Source organism: Dermacentor albipictus, chromosome 8, assembly GCF_038994185.2.
Source record: "Dermacentor albipictus isolate Rhodes 1998 colony chromosome 8, USDA_Dalb.pri_finalv2, whole genome shotgun sequence".
Lineage (NCBI taxonomy): Eukaryota > Metazoa > Arthropoda > Arachnida > Ixodida > Ixodidae > Dermacentor > Dermacentor albipictus.
Genome location: NC_091828.1, coordinates 76,766,394 through 76,787,809, shown reverse-complemented (window position 1 = coordinate 76,787,809; position 21,416 = coordinate 76,766,394). Strand labels below are relative to the sequence as shown.

Sequence of the window (21,416 nt, the reverse complement as noted above, 5' to 3'; positions counted from 1 at the left end):
TTCAACTATTCTATTTCTTTTCAGGTGCGGAAAGGTGGCCGCAACGCCACCGTGCAAATTGATACCTACGAGGGAAGGTATCAACCCGGAATGTTGCGAGTATGCACTGTGCGGAAACAGGCGATTTCCCGGATAGACTATTGGTGCTTGAACAAAGACAATTTGAGTGCAAAAAGCACGTTACTATATCGCCTCACCAGTGTTGTCTATACTCAACAGTGTACCACTGTTCCGTATCAGGAGTTACACCACAGGGGAAACGTAAGGGATTTTTTTTTTATTTGTCAGGTAGTGGGCAAGACAGCAACACTGAGCAGCCACGGTGAGAAAGGTGCAACAGAGCTGGCAGGGAAAGCTCCCCTTTAAACGTTATTCTGCGTATACATAGTAACTTTGAGCTTGATGCGATTTATAGTGCGATATTGCGCGCTACACCAATAACAGCCACCCTGGTGCAGTGGACGAAGAATTCAGCCACGGACGCCCTCCTCCAGGCTTTAGTGACCTCTTATTTCTGCTGCCATGCAGCTCTATGGTAAGTATGTCCGCGATGGCGATAGAAGGCTATGCTTTTTCGCATCTTAAAACCATGTTTGCTTTAACAAATAACAAATGGGAGCGAGCATATGTCATTCTGCAGAGAGCTTGTGTCGTCAAATTTTACATTCATTGCTGTTTTTACTTCAACATAACATTATTCATGCTTACTGAAAAAGAAAAGCCAGGCAGCAATGCAATTCTTTCCACACTTTGCAATACCTCCTACATGCCTTTTTGTAACACTACATATACTCTCACCAACGATTCCTTTGCGATGAACAAAGACTCCAGCGATGATCTCACCACCTCGATAATATCAGACTTAGGTTAGCATCATAAAAGAGAGACGGATAAATAAACCTTTTATTTTTCCTGTTCTCATATAAAAAGACGAAGAAACGGCTTTATGGCACAGCTTGCTCTCAAGAATAGTCCTCTGTGATGTGTATTTTCTGCACTGACAAACCAAACGGTGTTTTGACAACACGTGGCATTCGTCTAGGTATAAAGGTCGAAGGCAGATGGCAGACAGTTATTTCTAAGCACAAGAAAAAAAGCACGAGTTACTCTTTCTTTTTCACTACATAGAACGGCGTTGTCAGACCCATTATTTTTTTTTTCTCTGGGGACAAAAAACACGGCCAGTTTCTCCGGCCGAATGACGTGGGGACACTAGAATGGACACTCACGCTGTTGAACGGAAGCCTGCTACCATGATGAGTGTGTCTTGTTTGTCTATAGTTGTTGCACTGGGAAGCATTGGTAATGTAACACCGACTGATGCAGCACTAGTGGTTAGCTTCTGTGGTAAATATCGACGCGACATTTCCTTGCCCTGCGCCACCAATACTCATAACGCAGATGCCGCTTCATTTTGCTTATAAATAAATTTATACACCCCTTAATGTTTCAACTTTGTTCGGAGAAAGTGAAATGCATGTAGGACATAAATATGTTTGTTATTGCTTCCCGAATAAATGCCCCAGCAAGCAGTCATCACGGAAAGTAATGGTGGTAAGTAGGAGAAGCTCTTCCACGGTCGTTGACATACGCGGATGCCATATTAATCCAAAAACATTACTGCAGGCTAAAGCGTTGCAGCACTGGTGATTGTGACACGGCTTCAAAGAGCCCACTGCTTCCTGCGCCCTAAGCACAGCACCCATGCCACAAGGGTTTAACTGCGTTGATGTTGAACGCGATTCGTAACCTAAACTATATGCTTAGCGCGACTATGTTTGGAAGTGAAAGCGTCAGAACAGTGGCAATTAGTGAAAACTATGTATGTTTGTAAATATCGGATGTGGCATATTGACAAGTTAAGCAAAAACAGGGGCGAACAAGATTGCCACACATGCCGAGCAGTCTGAGGCTGTACGCACTTCCTCAATACAAGAAATATTTCGTTATTCCTGTCAGCAGATGTATGACTGAAAAAAATGCTTCCTGCGCAGTGCTTGCTGACATTCCTGAAGTAACCAAATCATTCGTTCTTATTACTGGATCTCGAATAGTGAATCCCAATCTTTTATCAATACGCTAACTCAAAGATGTCGCACCAACCGCCGTCGTGTGTATGGCAACGAGGAGAAATTCACCTGCAGTGTCCATATAATGACAATCGCACTAAAACACTGATTTGTTTGACGTTTATTGTCTTTAGTAGGAGCAACCGACCATAATCACAAGAAGCTCTTGCGCTAGGATCCTGCGGGAGAACTTGTAAGAGGAAATTCTAGCCAATCCAGACGCTGGATGTTTTATTAGGGAAAATGGGGGGCCTATGGCAAAGAGCACTAAATTGTGAATTAAAATCTTTCGTGAATATGCTCCTTGAATGCCTTACGACTGCTTAAAGCAAGCTTTTCATTTACAGTACTGGAATTTTTTAAGAATGTCACTACATATTGCTGCGTTGAAAAAGATAAAGAACGTGCCAAGATTCGTTTCACTACAACGAAAAGACGCATAAAGTTCGCGTAAACTGCGCATAATTCAGCATTTGTGGGGAAAATTTCGTGAAACGCAGCTTTCGAAAAAAAAAAAAACATATTGACATCATTTATGAGTGTACTAAAGGTCATTCATTCACAAAATATTCGTCTATACCACAGTGGTTCACAATACTTCGTTGCTATACTGCGATTTGTCAATAAATGAAAATTGCGGTATTTTTACGTCGTTATATAAACTCAGAGCTTCCATTGCAAGCTTACCATCTCATTTTATTTTATTTACAACAGTTGTAGTAGAAAATTTGACGGCGCAATAAAAAGTAAGCCACCTATAAAATAGGTACATTTGCGGTATTTGTGTTTCACGCAACAAACATCATCAACACGTACTCAGTGAACTCGAGCTTAACAATTTCTCTTAAGCTGATACATGTATGACAGCTTCTATGTTAAAGCTTGCTTATAATGGACGCTGCAATTGCGGCCGCCTCATATCAACATAAACATAGAGCAATTACGGCAGAAAGCTTCTCACGATGACCGTGGATGTTGACGCGATTAGCATTGAAGGAATGTAGCGACACACGAAAGCTATCACCTCCGAATCTCATTACGCCTGAGGCGCCGAGTACAGCCAAGCTATTCTCTCGAGCTTCGCTCCGGAAAGGCAGTGCCATATTGCGGCGCCGCCGAGAATGCGCGTGTGCCACCTGTTTGAATATTCATTCAGAGAAAATTTTATGGATATGTAGGGCGTAGCTCCAATTCTGCGCAGCATCTGAGCGATTTTGAAGGATTCTTTTTTGTCAATAGGTAGCCGCACATACCCAGTGACAGAAGTTGCTGTGAAAACGGATTATCGAAAAACGACGTATACGCAGCCGCAAGTACACAGGAAATCAGGCTGGCGTTACATTGGTTCGTTGAAGAGCGACGCCTACCGAACGACACGTGCTCACTGGCCCATGCTGGCGCGAAAGTAGTTGGATGCAGGCAAGCATGCACTGCAACCTGGGGAAATTCGCAGTGAACGCTAATGGCGTTAAAACCTTCGTTTACAGAGTGTGGCGAGCTGGTGCGGTGCTGCCCGGTGCACGTCTGGAAGGGACTACGATGTTTGCCTTGGGCCTGACGGCGTGTCCTCATTTCTCGCTAGTTTCTGAACCACGTTAGCTGTATTCGATACCTCCTGCTTACTCTAGAAACGTCATCGAGGCACACGTCGCTCCCCTCTAGATTTAGTTGACCTCACATGTGCTTTGTTTGTGTCCCACAGTTTAGTTCATCACTTCCGCTTTCTGGCGCCTTGTCGCGCTCAGTGTAGGCGTAACATTTATTCGAAATGATTGCGGGGAACTACGGCACACAATGTAGCTATGGCATGGTACATCGCACTCCCCGCTTGGCCTGCAACATACCATAAGAAAGATCGACGAACATTTAATATTATTTGATTTGTTCTTAGTCTGCTTGCTGACTCGCAAACATTGTTTTGCTTGTGCAACCTTTTTTCATAACTCCTTTTATAAGAAGATGGCTGAGCTACCTTCTGCTACACGACTAGTTCTATTCGTTTTGTCGTTTCGCTGTGCTACGAAGCTCATGTAAAACAACCAGCTTTAGAGCTGTACTGAAATAACTTGGTATCGAAGTGAGGATCCTGCTTATCATCTATTGAACCCATTTGTGCTATCACTAACACCTAATTCCCCTTTTACACAGCATTTGTCGCAGTCACAGAGCGCACTGAAATGACCACCCGAACTTTCCCTTAACCCTTCCTCCTAAGTGTATACGCGAAGGTATTCCCGATCATCATCATCATTATTATCCATGTTCGTCAACCCCAGTGTCGAGTGCTGCCAGCAACATCTATGCAATCAGTCATTCTTTTACTGCTTGATAAGCTTGCGTGCATTCTGCTTTATCATCATGGTCAGCAGCAGCAGCGTCAGCCCAATATACATCCACTGCAGGCTTCTCTCCCCAGTATTCGTATAAACTTGTCCAACGCCAGATGACCCTTGAAAATTTCCTCATTTCTCCAGACCATGTAATTTTTTTGCCATTTACCCAACTTCATTTCTTCTGTCACGGGTTGATTCTTCTATTTGACATGAAGACTACCAGTCATCTGCCAAGCGCACTGCGTGGCCTTCAATCTGTTGCGCAAAAGAAGAGGTGTTAGCTTACCTTTGCAGTTGACGTGCGCGTATTACTTCCAACTGAGAAATACATTATGGGAATGGAACGAAAAAAATGAAGCATACCCTTGGCGGTTACTGCACTTGTGGCTTTTTTATAAATTAACGAAATAGTGTTATTGGAACGGTCGTGTGGAACTCCTGCTAGCAAAAATCTGTTGAGTTCAAACGAATAAGATTATTTTTATTGCAACTACTTTCAGCTCTCACAATACCTGCAGAGGCTGAAATTAAAGGATTGCTTCAGCTCATCACACAAGTATGGCACAAGGCAAGCCAAAAGACGCGATGTCGTGATTTGCTGTGTGGCTTTAAATATTTTCTTATATGTAGCGACAATCATTGAGCGCATTTTCGTCAGTGGGTTGTGCACATGGCTTGTCGATGAAAGGTCGGAAGGACCTGTACACCACCATGCAGTTATTCTTGTGAATAGAGTGATGGCTGTCTCGGCTGGCGTCCATTGTGCAGCCCAAAGCACAGTGCAATATAAGAAATAGCTGCTTGCTCGACAGATGAATGCCTGGAAGCAGTTGTCGTTCACTGTAAGACAGACTGGCCCTGTTGGTTGAGCTTACTAGGGCAAGGTGGGCCATCTTCAAGCCGACGACGTGGTCCAGAAGCGCATCGTTAGCGACAAATTCGTTCACCCTCTTCTGACGCCACGTGTCATTCTGTCATGCACAAAAAATATAAAAAAAATTGTGAATGCGTCGCCCACGCTGCAAGCATAAATTTTTCTATTAATTTTTAGAGATCATTTTCTACTATATTTTGTATACCTTCTGTAACTATCCTAAGAAACTGAAGCGGACGAGCCTCTGTCGAGCCAGCCCATATTGAAAGGACAATGAAGTGGCCACTCCCGAACAGCGCAGCGTTTAATTAAGTGAAAAGGCGCGTGTCCGCTCCTCATCTGAGAAAGAAGTGGAGCTTATCCACGATTTAGAATAAAAGCAACCGCACACCAAAACGCTTCCAATCGTTTCTGCATACAAAATATGCCCATTAATGAAAGTACTTCTTGACGATGTCTACAATATATGTATTTTCGTGAAGCGATAAAGCGAAAGCTCGTAAATTCAACGTGGTGTGCTATTTTAAAGCAACATGTTAGCGCAAGTTGTTCATTTGCACCATTTTATACAATTCTTTGGAAATCATCTGCAAAAGAGGAGTCCAACTTCCGAATTTTAGCGCCTTCTAATATTGCGTGGCTGCTTTCCTCTGTTTACAATATAGGTTTTATGACCCATACTGTACGAAATAAAGAAGCATCACCAAGTGTTGTGACCCCTAATTTTCCGTCATTTTTCCGTCGTTTTTCGTGCTTCCTGTGTTACCAAAAATAAATCAATTACGAAAGGTCGCGGTGTATTGGAATAAACGTTTATCGGGATAAACTTCACCTCCTTCTGAACATTGTCGCGGGCATGCGCCGAGCAGCTGCCTGCTTACCGCACCTGCGCATGTGTGTATCTAATCGTACTCTTCTGAATGTAGGTTCGTGAGTTTGAAGGATGACTCATGGAGGCCTGTAAATTGAGCCCTGTCATTCTCACCTCATTAATCGTAGCTTCCGCGCAGTAAACGTTGTTGGAGTCGATAACATCAGAGCTCTCCCAGAAGCGCTGCCAACGTTCATCCATGGATTTATCCTGGCGCCGTAGGTGGTCCACCTTGTGAGCTATTGCTCGACCGACAACCTGTGGCAAGCCGCCGGAACCAACGATAAATGTTTTAATAATTCACAATGGCGTTTCCTAGCATATCGGGAAATCTCACTTCGAATTGAAAAATAGAGGCACGAAACAGGGAGGGAAGAGAAGGCACATAACGCTAAGTATGCCAGATTCGCAGATTCACTTGCCGCGTCACCATGACGGCACGAAGCTACCAAACAATAACACATCAGGGTGATTTGTGGAGTCATAATGAGATATAGCGAGCGCGGTAGATGTTATGGGCTATTAGTGAAACGAAAAACGTAGGATGACACTAATCACGCGCAAGGCAGCCTGACGTAACATAAATATAACTTCATAACGTCGAAGGCTGGTCTTATGGGGTGATCGTCTCAAATTTGTAATAACAGTGAAAAGCTCGACAGGGATGGAAAAAGACGCACCCAGTGCGGTGGGTGTATTGTTCTGTCCTTCTTGTGTGTTGCGCTGTTTTAGATTCAAGATGATATACACACAAGCGCAAATAGTGACGTTATTGAGAGAGCTCCAGAAGCAAAACTTTTATCTCTTGAAAGCGGAACCTTTATGTTTCTGCATCATTTCGGTTCATTTCATTTCAGTTGATGTATATGTTCATGTATTACAATCCACCAAACTTCCACCTATTCGTCGCATAAACAGGTGTCCAATGCCGCTTTTGATGGCGAAACTGGAGGAAGCGGTCGTCAGCTCCACGGAGAAAGTGCGCTCAAAAGTGAGGAAGGTGAAGCATGTTGCAATTAACGCTGCTTACGCGCGAGATCCTTCCTCCTACATAAATAAACATTGCTTCTTTGAAGAGCCAAATAGATCATTTCTTGCTCAGCACAGTGCCTATAGGACAGCGATACAGTTTGTCGAAAATCTCACAACCACACAAAAATGGCCGTGAAAGTCAAATTTGAGGTCAACGTACGTGTCCCAGTGCAGCAAAGTTGTAGGCTGCTAATATCCGGGCGTCGTAGTACGGCAGTCGAAAGAAGGCGTTCAGGCGTTTTATATCCGCCAACGTCGCCATGACCGGAAGTAGGGCTTGCAGCAGCGGCGGGAGGGCATGCCATGCTCGGAGGCGTCGTAACCAGAGGAAGGGGAAGCTGCTTCCTTTGAGAGAGAGCTGTCGCTCCTTCGCGCTGCCATTGTGCTGCTGAAAAGTGGACAGTCGGTAATTCATGTTTATTACATAAAGTAATAAATCTATTATTCGTATCAATGCTAAACAGCAGCATTCATCCGATCAATTACTTAAACAGCTGGGTCAACTTGGTTAAATTGAAGCTGCACAAAGGTAATCAAGATTTAGGAGTACATTTCTGCCAGGTGAAGGCCAGTTCGCATGAATGATAGACAGTCGCTTTGTGAGAGCAATTATTTGGAACAGTCAGTATTACAATGTGAATTTGTACGTCGGCAGACTCAATATCCAAATATCGGGCGAGTAAGTCAAGGAAAGACTTAAACGATATACGGGGCGAAATTCACAATATTCGCAGTGGTTAAAAAAACGTCTTCACCAACTTTTCTATTAATGTATGTTTCTACGGTGTTGCGCTGTTAACACGGCAAGTTGGGCGAGTCGGTGATTGAACATGTTCCGAGGGGAGGGCAGCGCAACCCAGAGGAGAGAAAAAAGCGCTCGCATTGTCTACTTCGTTTCCTCTTTCGTCCGGGTTGCGGTGACAACTCTCCCCCCGGCTAGGAACATGCGCTGTTAGTCTCGACGTCGTGGATTGGACAACTGACGCCGCGGCCACATTTCCGCGTGGGCGAATATTAAGATGCACGTCGACTTATATTAGTTAATTTATGTTAAGTGTCACCTGACAGAAGCACATGGGATCGCAATTATTTCGGCGATATTCTCCTTTCCAGGCTTTACGCTCATATTGTGGTTCTCGCATGCAAAATCAGATAAATTATTTTCATACGTAGTTTGTATGATTATACATTGTACTAATAAATTCATTTGTTTTTTTACCTTTCGGATAATTATTTTCTGATGACGCTGAAAAACGAGTACATCATTTACATTTAGTACAGCATGAACATTTTCTGCCACCCCGCAAAAATAAAGATAAGCATGAGACGTCACTACATCCTAGTTCTGACCGAAGCGTGGCAACAGCCGGTGCATGCAATAATGCCGCTGCGATTAGTTGGGTGCAATAACTGACGATTTCTGGAGTTTTCGCACTCCACAACTGGTTGTTCGCAAGAATCTTTATCATAAACTGACTTGCGCCACTGTCATGGTAAATAGACGCAGAAGATCGACTTCGTCACGTCCAGCTTCTCCCGCTAAATACCACAACAGAGCGCAGTTTACGAGTGGAGACGTCAAATGCGTACTGAAAAGAAAGCAAAAACCTTTTTGATCACTGTGAAGGCAGTGAAGGTGTGACCACGTTGTGCGTCGAGAAGCTGTCTCGCGTCTCCCCCGGGAATGACCACTTCACGCTGCTTCGTAACAATTTTAGTGGCTCCGCCATTTTTGTTTCTCTGGGGGCTGTTGAATACTGAGGCTACGGCGTTCTGGAACTGGACCATGAAGCTCGCCACACTAGCGATAGTGCGAGTAGATACAGCGTCTATACCTGTACCAGGAGAGTGCAAAATTCCCAATTTATAGTGTTATAGGACTACAAGTGCTAAGATGAGACAAGATAAGTAGTAAGCGTCGCAATATCATAGTGCGGGAAATGGGCGCTTGTATTTGCAGAACACCTCTGTAGAGCGTACAAGTAGATTCGTGCTTAAGTTGATTAATGCGAAAAAAATGTCGTGGTTTTTGAAGCACACTACCTTGTAGACGAGGTTAGAAAATTTTCAAGTTCCGTAAGTGAACACACTGATGAATGAACATCAGGTTTTTTTTTATACTTCAGATTTGATCGAATAGTTTTGCCGAAACCCGCAAAGTGGAGACAAGTAATTAACAATGAGAAATGAGACTTCCACCCAAACGTAGCTAAGTACTACAAAGGAAACCTATATGGGTTCCTTGAATAAAAAGCTTTTATTTCCAGGAGCCTGTATGGGCTCCCTTTCTAGCACTTAGCTACGTTTGGGTGGACGTCTCATTTCCCCTCATTAATTACTTCTGATCGGTATTAATTTAGTGTTTTATTTGTTTTATTTCTTTATTCAAGTATCTACATATCGCCCTGGTGGGCATTACAGTACGGGAGACGAGGCAAAATAAAGGAACACTTGGCAGCACCAAAGTTGTAGAATGTATAAATACAGCCACGACATACAGCGTGCTGATGAGCATTAGAGTAAAGGGCGTGGAAAGATTGAGAAACAATTCATTGCACCAAAGTAATAAATAAACACAAGCAACAAACACGGGTAATCAATCATTGGACACACACAAAAAAATGAACAAGCTTCACATACGGAGTAAGCATATCGGAAAACCTTGCACGATCAGCAGCAGTTTCAACAATGTCAGAACGCAGCCGGTTCCGATCACTGATAGTTCGCGGAAAAAGCGAGTTCTTATAAACAGACGTGCGGGCAAAATTTTCTTTCATCCTTAAGCTGTGATCTCGTCGCTCAGATACGTAACTCGGTGCCTGTAAATATCTACTTATCACTAGTGGTGTTTCATTATACAGTACTTCCCACAAAAATACGAGGTGAAATTGTTCACGGCGCAAGGAAAGGTCCATTCAGTTAATTCGACGTTGAATATAGGAGATCCTAGTGGAAAATCGGTAACCACTAGTTACAAAGCGAGCGGCGCGGTTCTGGATAGCTTTTAAGCTATTAATGAGATGCTGTGTATGTGGGTCCCACACAACGCAGGCATATTCAAGGGTAGGCCGGTCATTAGTTACATTCCGTGTTTCCATAACGTTTTTCGGGGCATACTTTGATTTTCTTTAGTAACGTGAAGAACACGACCTGCCTTCTGAGTTATACCTTGAACGTGACGATTCTATGACAAATCTGAGTAAAAGGTAGTTTGTGGGCATGTAGCTTCATTAACTGTGGCGATGGGTTGACCATTAATGTGATAATTTGATTGCATTCGGCTAGGCTTTCTGGTGAAACGGATACATCAGCACTTGCAAAGATTTAGAGGTATAAGCCGGTTTTGACACCAACGGGATATATTATGGAGATCTAACTGCAAAGCTAATCAGACTGAATCGTTTATCATTTCCCAGTATGAAACATGGTCGTCAGCGCACAGCCTGACACTTTATGTTATTCCAGAACTAATGTCAATGATATAAATTGGAACAAGAAGAGGCCATAAAACAGAGCCCTATGGTACCCCGGAGGACACAGGAGCGGCAGTAGATTAAGCTCAGTTGATGATTACTTTCTGTGAACGGTCCATTGCCTAATATTGCTGGCATAGAAGAATATTTCGAGGTAAACTGAGAGCGAACAGCTTATGAAAGAGAAGAGTGTGAGAAAATTTGTCAAATGCCTTCTGAAAATCAATAATGCTGTCAGTTTGAAAACCATTATTGAATGAGCTTAATATATCTTCGGAGGACTCAGTTAGCTGTGCAACACGAGATCTCCCTAAACTAAACGCATGCTGATAGTCGACAAACCAATTATCATTGTCAAGGTGGGAACAAATTTTAGTGTAAATCACGTGTCTTACAAGAAACGCTAGCTAAAGAAATTTTTCTGTAGTTCGAGACGCGGTCCCTTCATCCTTTCTTAAGAATAGGTACTACAGTTCCTATTTTGCATTCCTGGGGGAGTTCAGAAGCGCCTAGAGATTTTGCGAACACGGATAAATATTCAGATAGGATGTTTCCACAATATATAAAGACAAAGTTCAGTATTTTGTCAGGGCCAGGAATAGAATTATGTTTTAGCTTCCGAAGATTAGGAATACCCGACCAATTGATTGTAATGTCAGGCATGACCTCAGAAATGACACCCACGGTAACAGGGGTAGGCTTTGTAGCCGAGTACGAAAGAACAGAGGCGAAATATTCGTTAAAGCAGGTTGCCTCGTCTTCATCGCTGCTAAGGATCCTACCTTCATCTGTTATCGGTGCGATCCCGACCTTATCTTTACTATTTGCCTTAAGCTAATTCCACAAATTTTTTTGAATTACTTGCGATTCGTGGTTCAAGTAAGAGAAAGAATTCTTCTTTGCTAATTTGATTTTAGAGTTTATTTCCGCATTCAACTGCTCAAGTCTCAAGAAAGCAGGCGAGTTAGTCTGGCTTCTATAGATTCTAAACATACGATTTTTTGTTAATAAGTTTGCTTATTTCTTTCATGAACCACAGCTTGTACCTTTTGCGTTTTATCGAAAGAATTTAGATGAGACATGTAAGTGTCAATTAGGTCCAGAACCTTATGTGTGAAGTCAGACCACAACTCATCAAGAATTCTGGTAGCGCTGTATTGAACAAAGCTGTCAAGTTAACATTGAAGGGCAAGGATAATATTATCATAATCTTCTCTTTCAATGTTGTAGACATTGCGAGGCGGCGGCACAGGGATGATCGGTTTCGGACACGCAATGCGGGCTTCCACAGCGTCACGCTCGCTTATTCCAGGTACAACCGAGAGAGACTGGAGACACGAAGGGGCGCTTGAGAACAAAAGGCCAAGAGATGAGCTTGGCCCATTTTGTCGTGTGGCCGGCTTCGCCACAAATTGAAAAAGGCCATGTGTTGAGATAAATTCATTGAAAGCATTACATAAAGACGGGTGGGAGGATAGCACTGGCAATTTATTACGACACTGAACATCAGGCATGTTAAGGTCTCCTCCCATCAGGAAATATTGAAACTTCTAGAGAGCATTAAGAAAATGTAAGTGGTCATTAGGCGGGTGGTAAAACGCACCAATCATGAGGTGTTTATCATACTCAAGTACCACTTTACACAACACTGACCCACATTTGATATGAGCGATAGTGAACGCATAGCTTGCTATATTTTGTCTTACGAGCAAGGACACGCCCTCTCCACGTGTGTTTCTATCTTTTCGGTAAGGTACATATTCAGAGGGAGACACTTCAGCGCTGGAAATGGATTCATCTAACCAAGGTTAGCAGCCCATAACTATATCTGTGTTCGAAGAGGATAGTAAGGCAGCTAGTTCGTCACTTTTATTATTTGCACTTCGACAATTCATGAGCATGACACTGACGCCTCTTGACGCGAGAAAAAAACGGGAGGTAGAATTATAATGAGCAACAGGTGCAGGTTGTCAAGGTCGAGATCGATTACGTGCTACTTTTTTTTTTGTAAAACCACAGTATCCGAGCTAGCATTGTACGCGTAGCTTCTGCCACCATTGAACAGTTTATTGTGAGTGAGAATAAAAGATAAGTCTTGGGCATTACCAAACTCGAGAAGCTTTTTGTGGGCAAGACGAAGTGGGCGTGATAGGTCTTCGCGAGCTTAAAATTCAATGTCTTTAGGCTTATGACACAAACCAAGAACTGCATCCTTCTCTTTATATCTGAAAAACCGCACAACAATAGGACGACCTCTGTCTTCCCGGAAAGAGCCAACCCTGCGAACATAATCGATGTTAACTGGGTCAATTGAAATACCGAGTTCGGTAGCGCAAGAAGAGGCAGCAGCGTCTTCCGACTGCTTCTACGTCTCTGATACGTTATCAGTGAAACCGAAAGACCGAATATTGCTCCTTCGAAGTCTCTTTTCGGCGTCATAAAAAGCAGCCTTCAAGGTCTCTATTTCGGCAGACGGGAGTTTCATAGTGTGGCCAGTTGAACTCGCATCAATTTTTTCCTCCAGTACTTTAGCTCTCTCTGAAAGGCCTTTCATTTCTTCACCAGTAGAGCATTGTGTATTGAGCATTTTCGGAAGGTCTGACAGAATCTGCACCTGGTCCGACTCATTATGTAATTCACTACGTGTAAAAATATGCGACTGCCTAACACTTTGGTGCAGGCGAAACATCCGATTATTCTAACTCGGCAACATGGCACTCGCAGTTTATTTTTTTTTATTTAATATACCTTACAAGCCCTATGGGCGCATTGTGCAAGGGAGGTTACAAAATCATGGGAAAAAAGAGTTAGAAGCTTTCTAAAGTGTAATACAAAAGATACGCCTCAATGCAAGGCTTATCAAGATTACTACCAAGATCAAAACATGACAAAGGAACACATGAAGTAATGAAAGGCCCCAAAGGTACACTTAACGAAATAACATGAGTAAAACATAACGTAAGGCACCATTACTAGAATGTAAAATACACGAAAAATGAACATATCAGGGAGTACAATTCTTGAAGGGATAATTAGAGAAAAGACGCAAAAAAGCAATAATATATACAGGCATTACAGGCAGTACAATTACCTTCAAAAAGATCTATGGCAGTGTAGCGAATGTCGCCCAGTTTCTCCAAAAGCCAATAACATTTGCTCTCAGGATTTGTCTGTAAAGACGATAAAAAAGCACATTAAGGTTTTAAAGAAAGCATTTGCTAAAGAAGCATTTGCTGTGCAAAGTAAGAAGGGAAGTGGCGCATCGACTTACGTATTTGCCCAGATTATTTCTGCACTTTATCTTGAGTGCTCAACTAATTCTTCATGTATTGTTTATGGAAGGAAACGTTTCTTCCCCTCTTTTTTTTTATGCGAAGCATATTACGAGAGCTCAACCCAGCTCCTCAGGCGCGGCGGTGTCGCCTTGAAACCACGTGACACCGTGACGTCACGACAGAGGAGAAGTGGCTTTGGCTCAACTCTTGCAAGACGGGCTGGGTGGGAATCGAACCAGGGTCTCCGGAGTGTGGGACGGAGACGCTACCACTGAGCCACGAGTACGATGCTTCAAAGCGGTACAAAAGCGCCTGTAGTGAATGCGGTGTTGCCTTAGAAACGAGCTGTTTCGAAGGCGTGCGTCTCTTGCTCGGGCGCACATTTCGTTGCCGCGCCGAACGCTGCTTTGCTCGACGCTCACCGCGTCCAATGCGGGGCGCGTAGTCGCTGCCCTGTAGCCCATTGTCTTACACCCCTTGGCGGGTCGACGGGAACGCTGTCGCGTTCCACTCTTGAAGGCGAAGCAGTAATGCATGAGTTGTTTCTTCGTCTAGCCGAACCAAATATAGCCAAGCAACAGCAGTTCACCAGGCTAAACAGTGGTTCAACAACTAAAATAAAGGCTAGTATGCTTCGCATCCTGGGCTTAACCTTACCTAAGCCACAGCCATTTTTTTTAAGTTATTCCACGGTAGAGAATGTCATAAAACATATTGCCTAGACTGTATTATATATTTAGAACTCCAACCTCATCCCTAGACATTTCTCTTTCATATGCAAGAAATTTCATCTAACTTATCATGACGCCTGCCAGAGCTTCATCACTGATCTATTATCTCTACTTACGTATCGTTGCTGCTAGAGTGGTAAACTGGTTCTCAATGTGCTCTACGTTTCTTATCATCTTTCGCTTTCAACTGCAGTCAGAAAAATTTGTTTTGTTGATACTTCAGATAATTTTGCAAGTATTCCGCACTGCTTTTTTTCTTTTTATTTCAGTTGTCATAGGAAAGCATGAGATTTGAAATGCCCGAATGAGCACGAGTCTTAAACGTAAGCTCACTGCGATATCGTAATCTTCCTGGAGATGGCTTACCAACCCCGTGTGGTTGAGTGCCGCCAAGACGTCGGCCTTCGCTGCGACCAAGCAACGTAACACGTGCCAAGCCAACAGGCGTCGCATCCTGAGTGCTTGTCCGGCTCGAGCCACATAGGCCACCAAGGCTAGCGACCGCTCGTTCGTCACCACGTATTCGTTGCACTTAGATTGGTTAGGACAGCAACTAGCCAGGAGCACAGTCCAGCGGTCTGCGGAAGGTAAGACGTCACCAGTGAGATCTGTAGGCACTAATTTTGTTTTTGAAGAACTCGTGCTTGCTAAGGATACGAAAATATCTTGTCATGAGCACGTTAACTAAGTCAGCCGCTGCGCAAACCTGATGCATTCCGCAACAACAACAACAACAACAAAAAGTGATCATCACCACTTGGAGTTGCCGAGTGATATTCTTTCTAAGCCTGGCGAAACCTAAGGCACCCTAAATTCTATGTATGAAGGAAAACGGGGCATGAAGTATTACATTGCCAATGACACTGATGAAAATGCTGTTGAATAATATACAAAAAAAAGAACGGAAGTGATCCACACCCGAGGTTTCTCAGAGGTATCTTTTGTACGCAAAAACGAAGTCCAGTGTAACTTATAGATGCTACAACCGAAGGCAATCAGCACAAACACGATGGCGCAAGCTCTGACGACGACTAGAATAAGCGAACATTGTTTAACTGCGCGAGCAAACGAACCACAAAGACAGCGAGGGACAAGGACGGGCGCAGACTTGCAACTAAAGTTTATTCCACAAGGTACACATATAAATACACACCCGACATACACCACTGCGCGTGCGCGAAAAAAAGGAAAGGTAAAAGATAAGTAAAACCTTGTATATGCCAAAACGCGACCTACCTACGCTCGTCAATAAACCTAATCTCACTGGTATGTAAATAAACTGAGGTGTCACTGACACATTGTTGTCCCTTCTTTTTAATATGGTACGCCTCGAGTATCTCTCTGGCTCGGCTATCTCTGCAGTGGCACAAAATCTTTGTTTCCTTCATGATCGGCTTGCACGTGCACGCCAGGCAGTGGACAGGCAGGTGCCCATTCGTTTTATTTCTAATAGACAATTCGTGCTCACGCAAGCGCACATTCACACACCTTCCTGTTTGGCCAATGTAAACTTTGCCGCATGATAGAGGTATCTGGTATACTACTCCAACACTGCAAGCTACGTGGGAAATGGAGTGCTTAGTTCCGCACCCTTGGAAGTTATTTTTACTTCTTTCTATGCGCGAGCATAGCCCAGCGAGCTTGCCGGGAGCCGAGAACGCTATCTCAACTCCATACCGTTTCACAACCTTCTTTAAGTTGTGGGAAGTCTTGTGAACATAAGGTACAACTGTCCATTTCTTATTTTTGCGCTCCCTTGTGTCTTCAGCAACGTTGCCTTCCGTCTTTGTCTTCTTAAGCACTGCCTCCACTACTGCTGAAATGACTGATTGCGGGAAACCGGCTTCGTCCAGCCTTACAATCTGCTTGTCAAAGCTTTCCTGTATTTTGTGCGTGCAGGACTTCCTTAAGGCTGATAAGATGCACTGGGTGGCTATTGCCCGCTTTACCGTTTTTGAATGAGCCGAATCGTAGGGCAACAATTTCTTTTGGGATCTTGGGTTATATTTCCAGCACACATGGTCGTCACAGAAGCTTATAGCGTTGTCTAAAAACTGAATATTATTATCCTTTGTTAGCTCATGGGTGAATGTTAAACCTTTGCCAAGGCGCTGAAACATGTGTAGTACACCTGCGATGGCGTCGTCATATGTGTAGCTGGCTTGCTTTTTTAAAAGTACAAGAAAATCGTCAACATAGCGGAACACGGTAGCAACCAGGTCACGATCGATCCCTTCGTTTACCGCTCTGTCAAATTCCGATAAGTAAATATTGCACAAAATTGGAGCAACGCAAGATCCTATACATATACCTTGTTTCTGTACGTAATAGTCTCCTTTAAACTGGATGAAGGTAGATTTGAGGTAAAACTCAAGCAACGCTAAAAACCTATTAACAGTCAAGCCGGTATAATTCTGAAAAGACACTTCGCCATTAACTTCAATACATTTCTGAACAGCCTGAAACAATGCAGCGTGGGGGATAGAATAAAACAAATCTTCTATGTCAATGGAAAAAGCATGGCCTATATCGTCATTCGACTCTATAAAGCTAGTAACAGCTTCCGAGTTCCTTGTTTCAAACGGGTCGTGCAATTTCAGGTGCGATAAACATTTCTGCAAAAACTTGCTTACTTCGTTCTGCCAAGTTCCCCTTTCACTCACGATAGATCGGAAAGGGATATCTTCATTGTGCGTCTTGGCCGTAAAAAACACGAACAAGCCATCACCTTTACTTTTGGTGACAGAGGTAGCCAGTTTGTTCAGTTCCATCTCCTTGCACATAGAAACGGCCTTCGCCTTTGTCCTTGCGGCTTTCACTGGCACAGGCTTGAAGTTCTTTTTCACAGCAGCCGTCGCCTTCTCGTCGCCTTTCTGCCAGTGAAAGCCGCAAGGACTGTCTTGCTACCTAGCTATTCCAAGTCCCGCACTAATATAGCCCGGTTTCAGAAATACGACGAGTCCACCACGGACAATGCAGGCAGCTTACTATAACGTCATCGGTAAGGCGGACAGTACAGCGCATAGGTGACGGGTTTTGTTCATATTGCTACGGAATAGTATTACCGATGACGAAGTGGCGAGCAGTAAGAAGACGGCGACGACGATTGGAGGCTAGCGCGGGCTGTTGCCTCTTGGCCAAGTGCGGCGTATTACGTTGTAAATATACTTGTATATAGCTTTTCATCTGCGTCTTCTTACGTAACATATCTGGTGGAGGTGCGGTGTAAGGACCCAGGCAAGATCCATGCTGTTACGCACTTCCCTGTTCCGAAGTGTGTCAAGAATGTGCGCAGCTTCATCGGCCTTTGTTCCTACTTCCGCCGTTTCGTGAAAAATTTCGCGGCCATAGCACGACCACTAACCGAGCTTTTGAGAAAAGACGCCCCTTTCCAGTGGGGTGATAACGAGGCCTCTGCATTCTCGCATCTAATCGATGTTCTCACAACGCCTCCCGTTCTGGCCCATTTCGATCCTTCTGCGCCTACCGAAGTCCGTACTGATGCCAGTGGTCACGGAATTGGCGCAGTACTGGCACAACGCCAGTGCGGCAACGACCGTGTTATCGCTTACGCCAGCAGGCTCCTCTCACCCACGGAGCGCAACTATTCCATCACTGAGCGTGAGTGTCTGGCCCTAGTTTGGGCGGTTGCGAAGTTCCACGTATACTTATATGGCCGACCCTTTTCCGTTGTCACAGACCATCACGCGCTTTGCTGGTTATGCTCACTGAAAGACCCTACAGGAAGACTTGGTCGCTGGGCATTACGCTTCCAAGAATATTCATATACTGTCACCTACAAATCTGGCCGACTACACAAGGACGCTGACTGCCTGTCTCGTTAACCGGTAGACGAGCCTGACGACGCCGACAGTAGTACCGCCAACGGCATTTTCTCTGTGTCTGCCTTCGCTAACATCGCCGATGAGCAGTACCGAGACCTACCACTGCCAGCACTCATCGAGCGTCTGCGCTCTACACCTACCGACGCGTCCTTTCGCCGCTATGTTCTCCCGGGCGGCATTCTGTACCGAAGGAACTTCCTCCCTGACGGATCTGATCTTCTTCTAGTCGAGCCAAAACACCTACGACAGACTGTACTCTTTGAGATGCATGACGCACTTACTGCAGGACATCATCGCGTAACCAGCACGTACGACCGTGTCCGCCGCCGCTTCTATTGGCCTGGTCTCGCTCGCTCCATCCGGCGCTATGTTGCTGCCTGTGATACCCGCCAGCGTCGGAAAACTCCTCAGGTGCTACCTACCGGTCATCTCCAGGCGATCACTGTTCCTGTGGAACCGTTCTTTTGTGTTGGATTAGACCTCCTCGGTCCCTTTCCAACGTCATCCTCTGGGAACAAATGGGTAGCCGTCGCAACTGATTACGCCACCCCATACGCTATCACGCGGGCTCTCCCCACCAGTTGCGCCACTGACGTCGCGGACTTTCTCTTGCGTGACATTATCTTACTTCATGGCGCTCCGCGACAGCTGCTCACTGACTGTGGTCACAACTTCATCTCGAAAGTTATCGCCGACATTATACGTTCCTGCTCCACTCTACACAAGCTGACTACCTCATACCATCCTCAAACCAATGGCCTGACAGAGCGGTTAAACCGTACTCTTACCGATATGCTGTCCAAGTACGTTTCCAAGGACCACCACGACTGGGACATTGCCCTTCCTTACGCCACATTTGCCTATAGTTCTTCCCGGCACGACACCGCCGGATTTTCTCCCTTTTATCTACTCTACGGTCGTGAGCTGACCTTGCCCCTTGACACGGCACTTCCTCCTGCTTCGATCTCAACAAGCGAGTATGCGCGCGACGCCATCGCCCTCGCCGACCATGCACGCCAGGTTGCCCGTGCTCGACTGACGGACTCGCAAACCACTCAGCAGCGTCAGTACAACGCCCGCCACCATGACGTACAGTTTTCGCCTGGTGCGCTCGTGCTCTTGTGGTTGCCCTCTCGTCACGTCGGACTTTCACAAAAGCTCCTTTCGCGATACACAGGGCCCTACCGCGTGCTGCGCCAGGTGACGCCTGTGACGTACGAAATTGCCCCTGTGAGCTCAACCTCGTCATCTACTGCGGCATCTAGTGATGTCGTGCACGTCAGTAGGCTCAAGGCCTACTACACTGCTTCCGAGTCCGGCCTTTAGTCGCTCCGGGACGGCGCTTTTGCCGCCGGGGGTAGTGCTACGGAATAGTATTACCGATGACAAAGAGGCCAGCAGTAAGAAGACGACGACGACGCTTGGAGGCTAGCGCGCGCTGTTGCCTCTTGGCCAAGTGCGGCGTATTACGTTGTAAATGTACTTGTATATAGCTTTTCATCTGCGTCTTTTTACGTAACAGTATGATCACAACGTTCGCGTAATTGATCATGGCCAGCCAGCGATGCACTGTATGAATACGTTTACTGTATATTGATGGCAGAAATGTGTTTTCACGCTCACTGTTTAGACGTTATCTTTTTCTGTAAGTAAAAAATCGACACAATTTTTTGCGCTGTGATTTCAGTCGGCGTTAACGCAGTATCTTAATATGGAAGTCACAAACCTGTTGTAACACCTGTGGCTCTGGCAAGTTCTCCTATGCTTTTCTTGGCTTGTGTGCCGGACTCAGTGGTTACATTCAGGATGTCGTAAACTGAAAAAAAAAAGTACCAGATCCAAAATCAGTTATGAAAAGTGCACATCATCATTATCAATACCCGTGGGCTCAAAATGTAAGCAGACTATGTTGCACAAATTGCACTAGCTGTCAGGTTAAGTGACATAAAATATGTGTATCCTGCAACAGAGCAGTGCGTATACATGGACTGTGATCCTCCTTGAAGTATACAGTAGGCAGCGCATGCGTAACGTCGGTTGTTTCCATAAACCATTAGTTGCCGTTTGTGACGGCGAAGGCTTGTTACAAAAGAAATGTTATGAAGGGTCATCTTAGTGAGAGTGTATAATTACAGCGTAACATCAAAGAGGCCCTTTGTTTATTACGAAACTTACAGCGTTTATTGTAACGCGATCGAAACTCCGGTAGGCCACTTGACGTAAGCACAAGATATTTTTAGCCAACAAACATAACTAACTAGTCATGGACAAAATTTTATGCTTGGCAGCAGATATACGTATATACCGGAGGCAGCAGAGAAAGTATTGTACTAATTTTGGTGAGTGTGCTTGTAAGGTCAGCGTTTATATATTCCGTATTTAGTCAGGATGGTTCCATCCCGCTATAGTGTTTTTAACAATTCTCGAAATGGTTTTAGCAATGAAATCGGCAGTGTCGCAGTATTTGCAGAACTTCACTCATCCAAGTTTTGTGCATTCTTTGAGACCCTGCATCCAAAGCTGCGAGTAACTCACTATCAACGTCGGCTTGTTGTAGGTGCTGAACAATCTCAGAGTCTTCAACGAGAGCGTAGCGTCTGAGCAGAAGCTGGTAGAAGTCATCCACTGCCTCCTCATTCAAGCTTCCCAAGGACCAGAAGAACTCTTCGAGTTCGCTGCTGACATTGATCTGCCGTGAATAATAACAACGCCAGTGGTTGTAAATCTAATATAAAGTAGCTATAAGCGTATTGAATATAAGCGCATTTTATTGACTACAGTGCGTGATCGCCGAGTCCATGCTACGTACCAACCCTCCCCGTAGCCTATAGCCCTATAATCCCGAAGGACATCAAGCGCTTGTTAAGGACAACAAGCGCTTGACATCAAGCGCTTGTTCACATTATTCATGAC

The 21,416-nt window shown here is 44.7% G+C and overlaps 1 protein-coding gene and 1 long non-coding RNA gene across 2 annotated transcripts in view; one reads left to right on the top strand and one right to left on the bottom strand.

The window, feature by feature from the left end:
* LOC135921089 (uncharacterized) overlaps positions 1–186 on the top strand; it is a 39,184-nt gene extending 38,998 nt beyond the window's left edge. The window contains exon 3 of the long non-coding RNA XR_010570448.1: positions 25–186. This is a non-coding gene — a long non-coding RNA (uncharacterized lncRNA). The remainder of the gene's footprint in view (positions 1–24) is intronic.
* Positions 187–4,909: 4,723 nt separating this feature from the next.
* Positions 4,910–21,416, bottom strand: part of LOC135921083 (uncharacterized) — a 36,906-nt gene continuing 20,399 nt past the window's right edge. The window contains exons 7-15 of the mRNA XM_065455406.1: positions 21,039–21,192; positions 20,230–20,319; positions 15,025–15,236; positions 13,744–13,822; positions 8,788–9,014; positions 8,399–8,425; positions 7,340–7,567; positions 6,262–6,405; positions 4,910–5,373 (exon numbers count right to left, since the gene is read on the bottom strand). Of these exons, the coding sequence (XP_065311478.1) occupies positions 5,023–5,373; positions 6,262–6,405; positions 7,340–7,567; positions 8,399–8,425; positions 8,788–9,014; positions 13,744–13,822; positions 15,025–15,236; positions 20,230–20,319; positions 21,039–21,192 (1,512 nt within the window). The 3' untranslated portion in view covers positions 4,910–5,022. The remainder of the gene's footprint in view (positions 5,374–6,261; positions 6,406–7,339; positions 7,568–8,398; positions 8,426–8,787; positions 9,015–13,743; positions 13,823–15,024; positions 15,237–20,229; positions 20,320–21,038; positions 21,193–21,416) is intronic.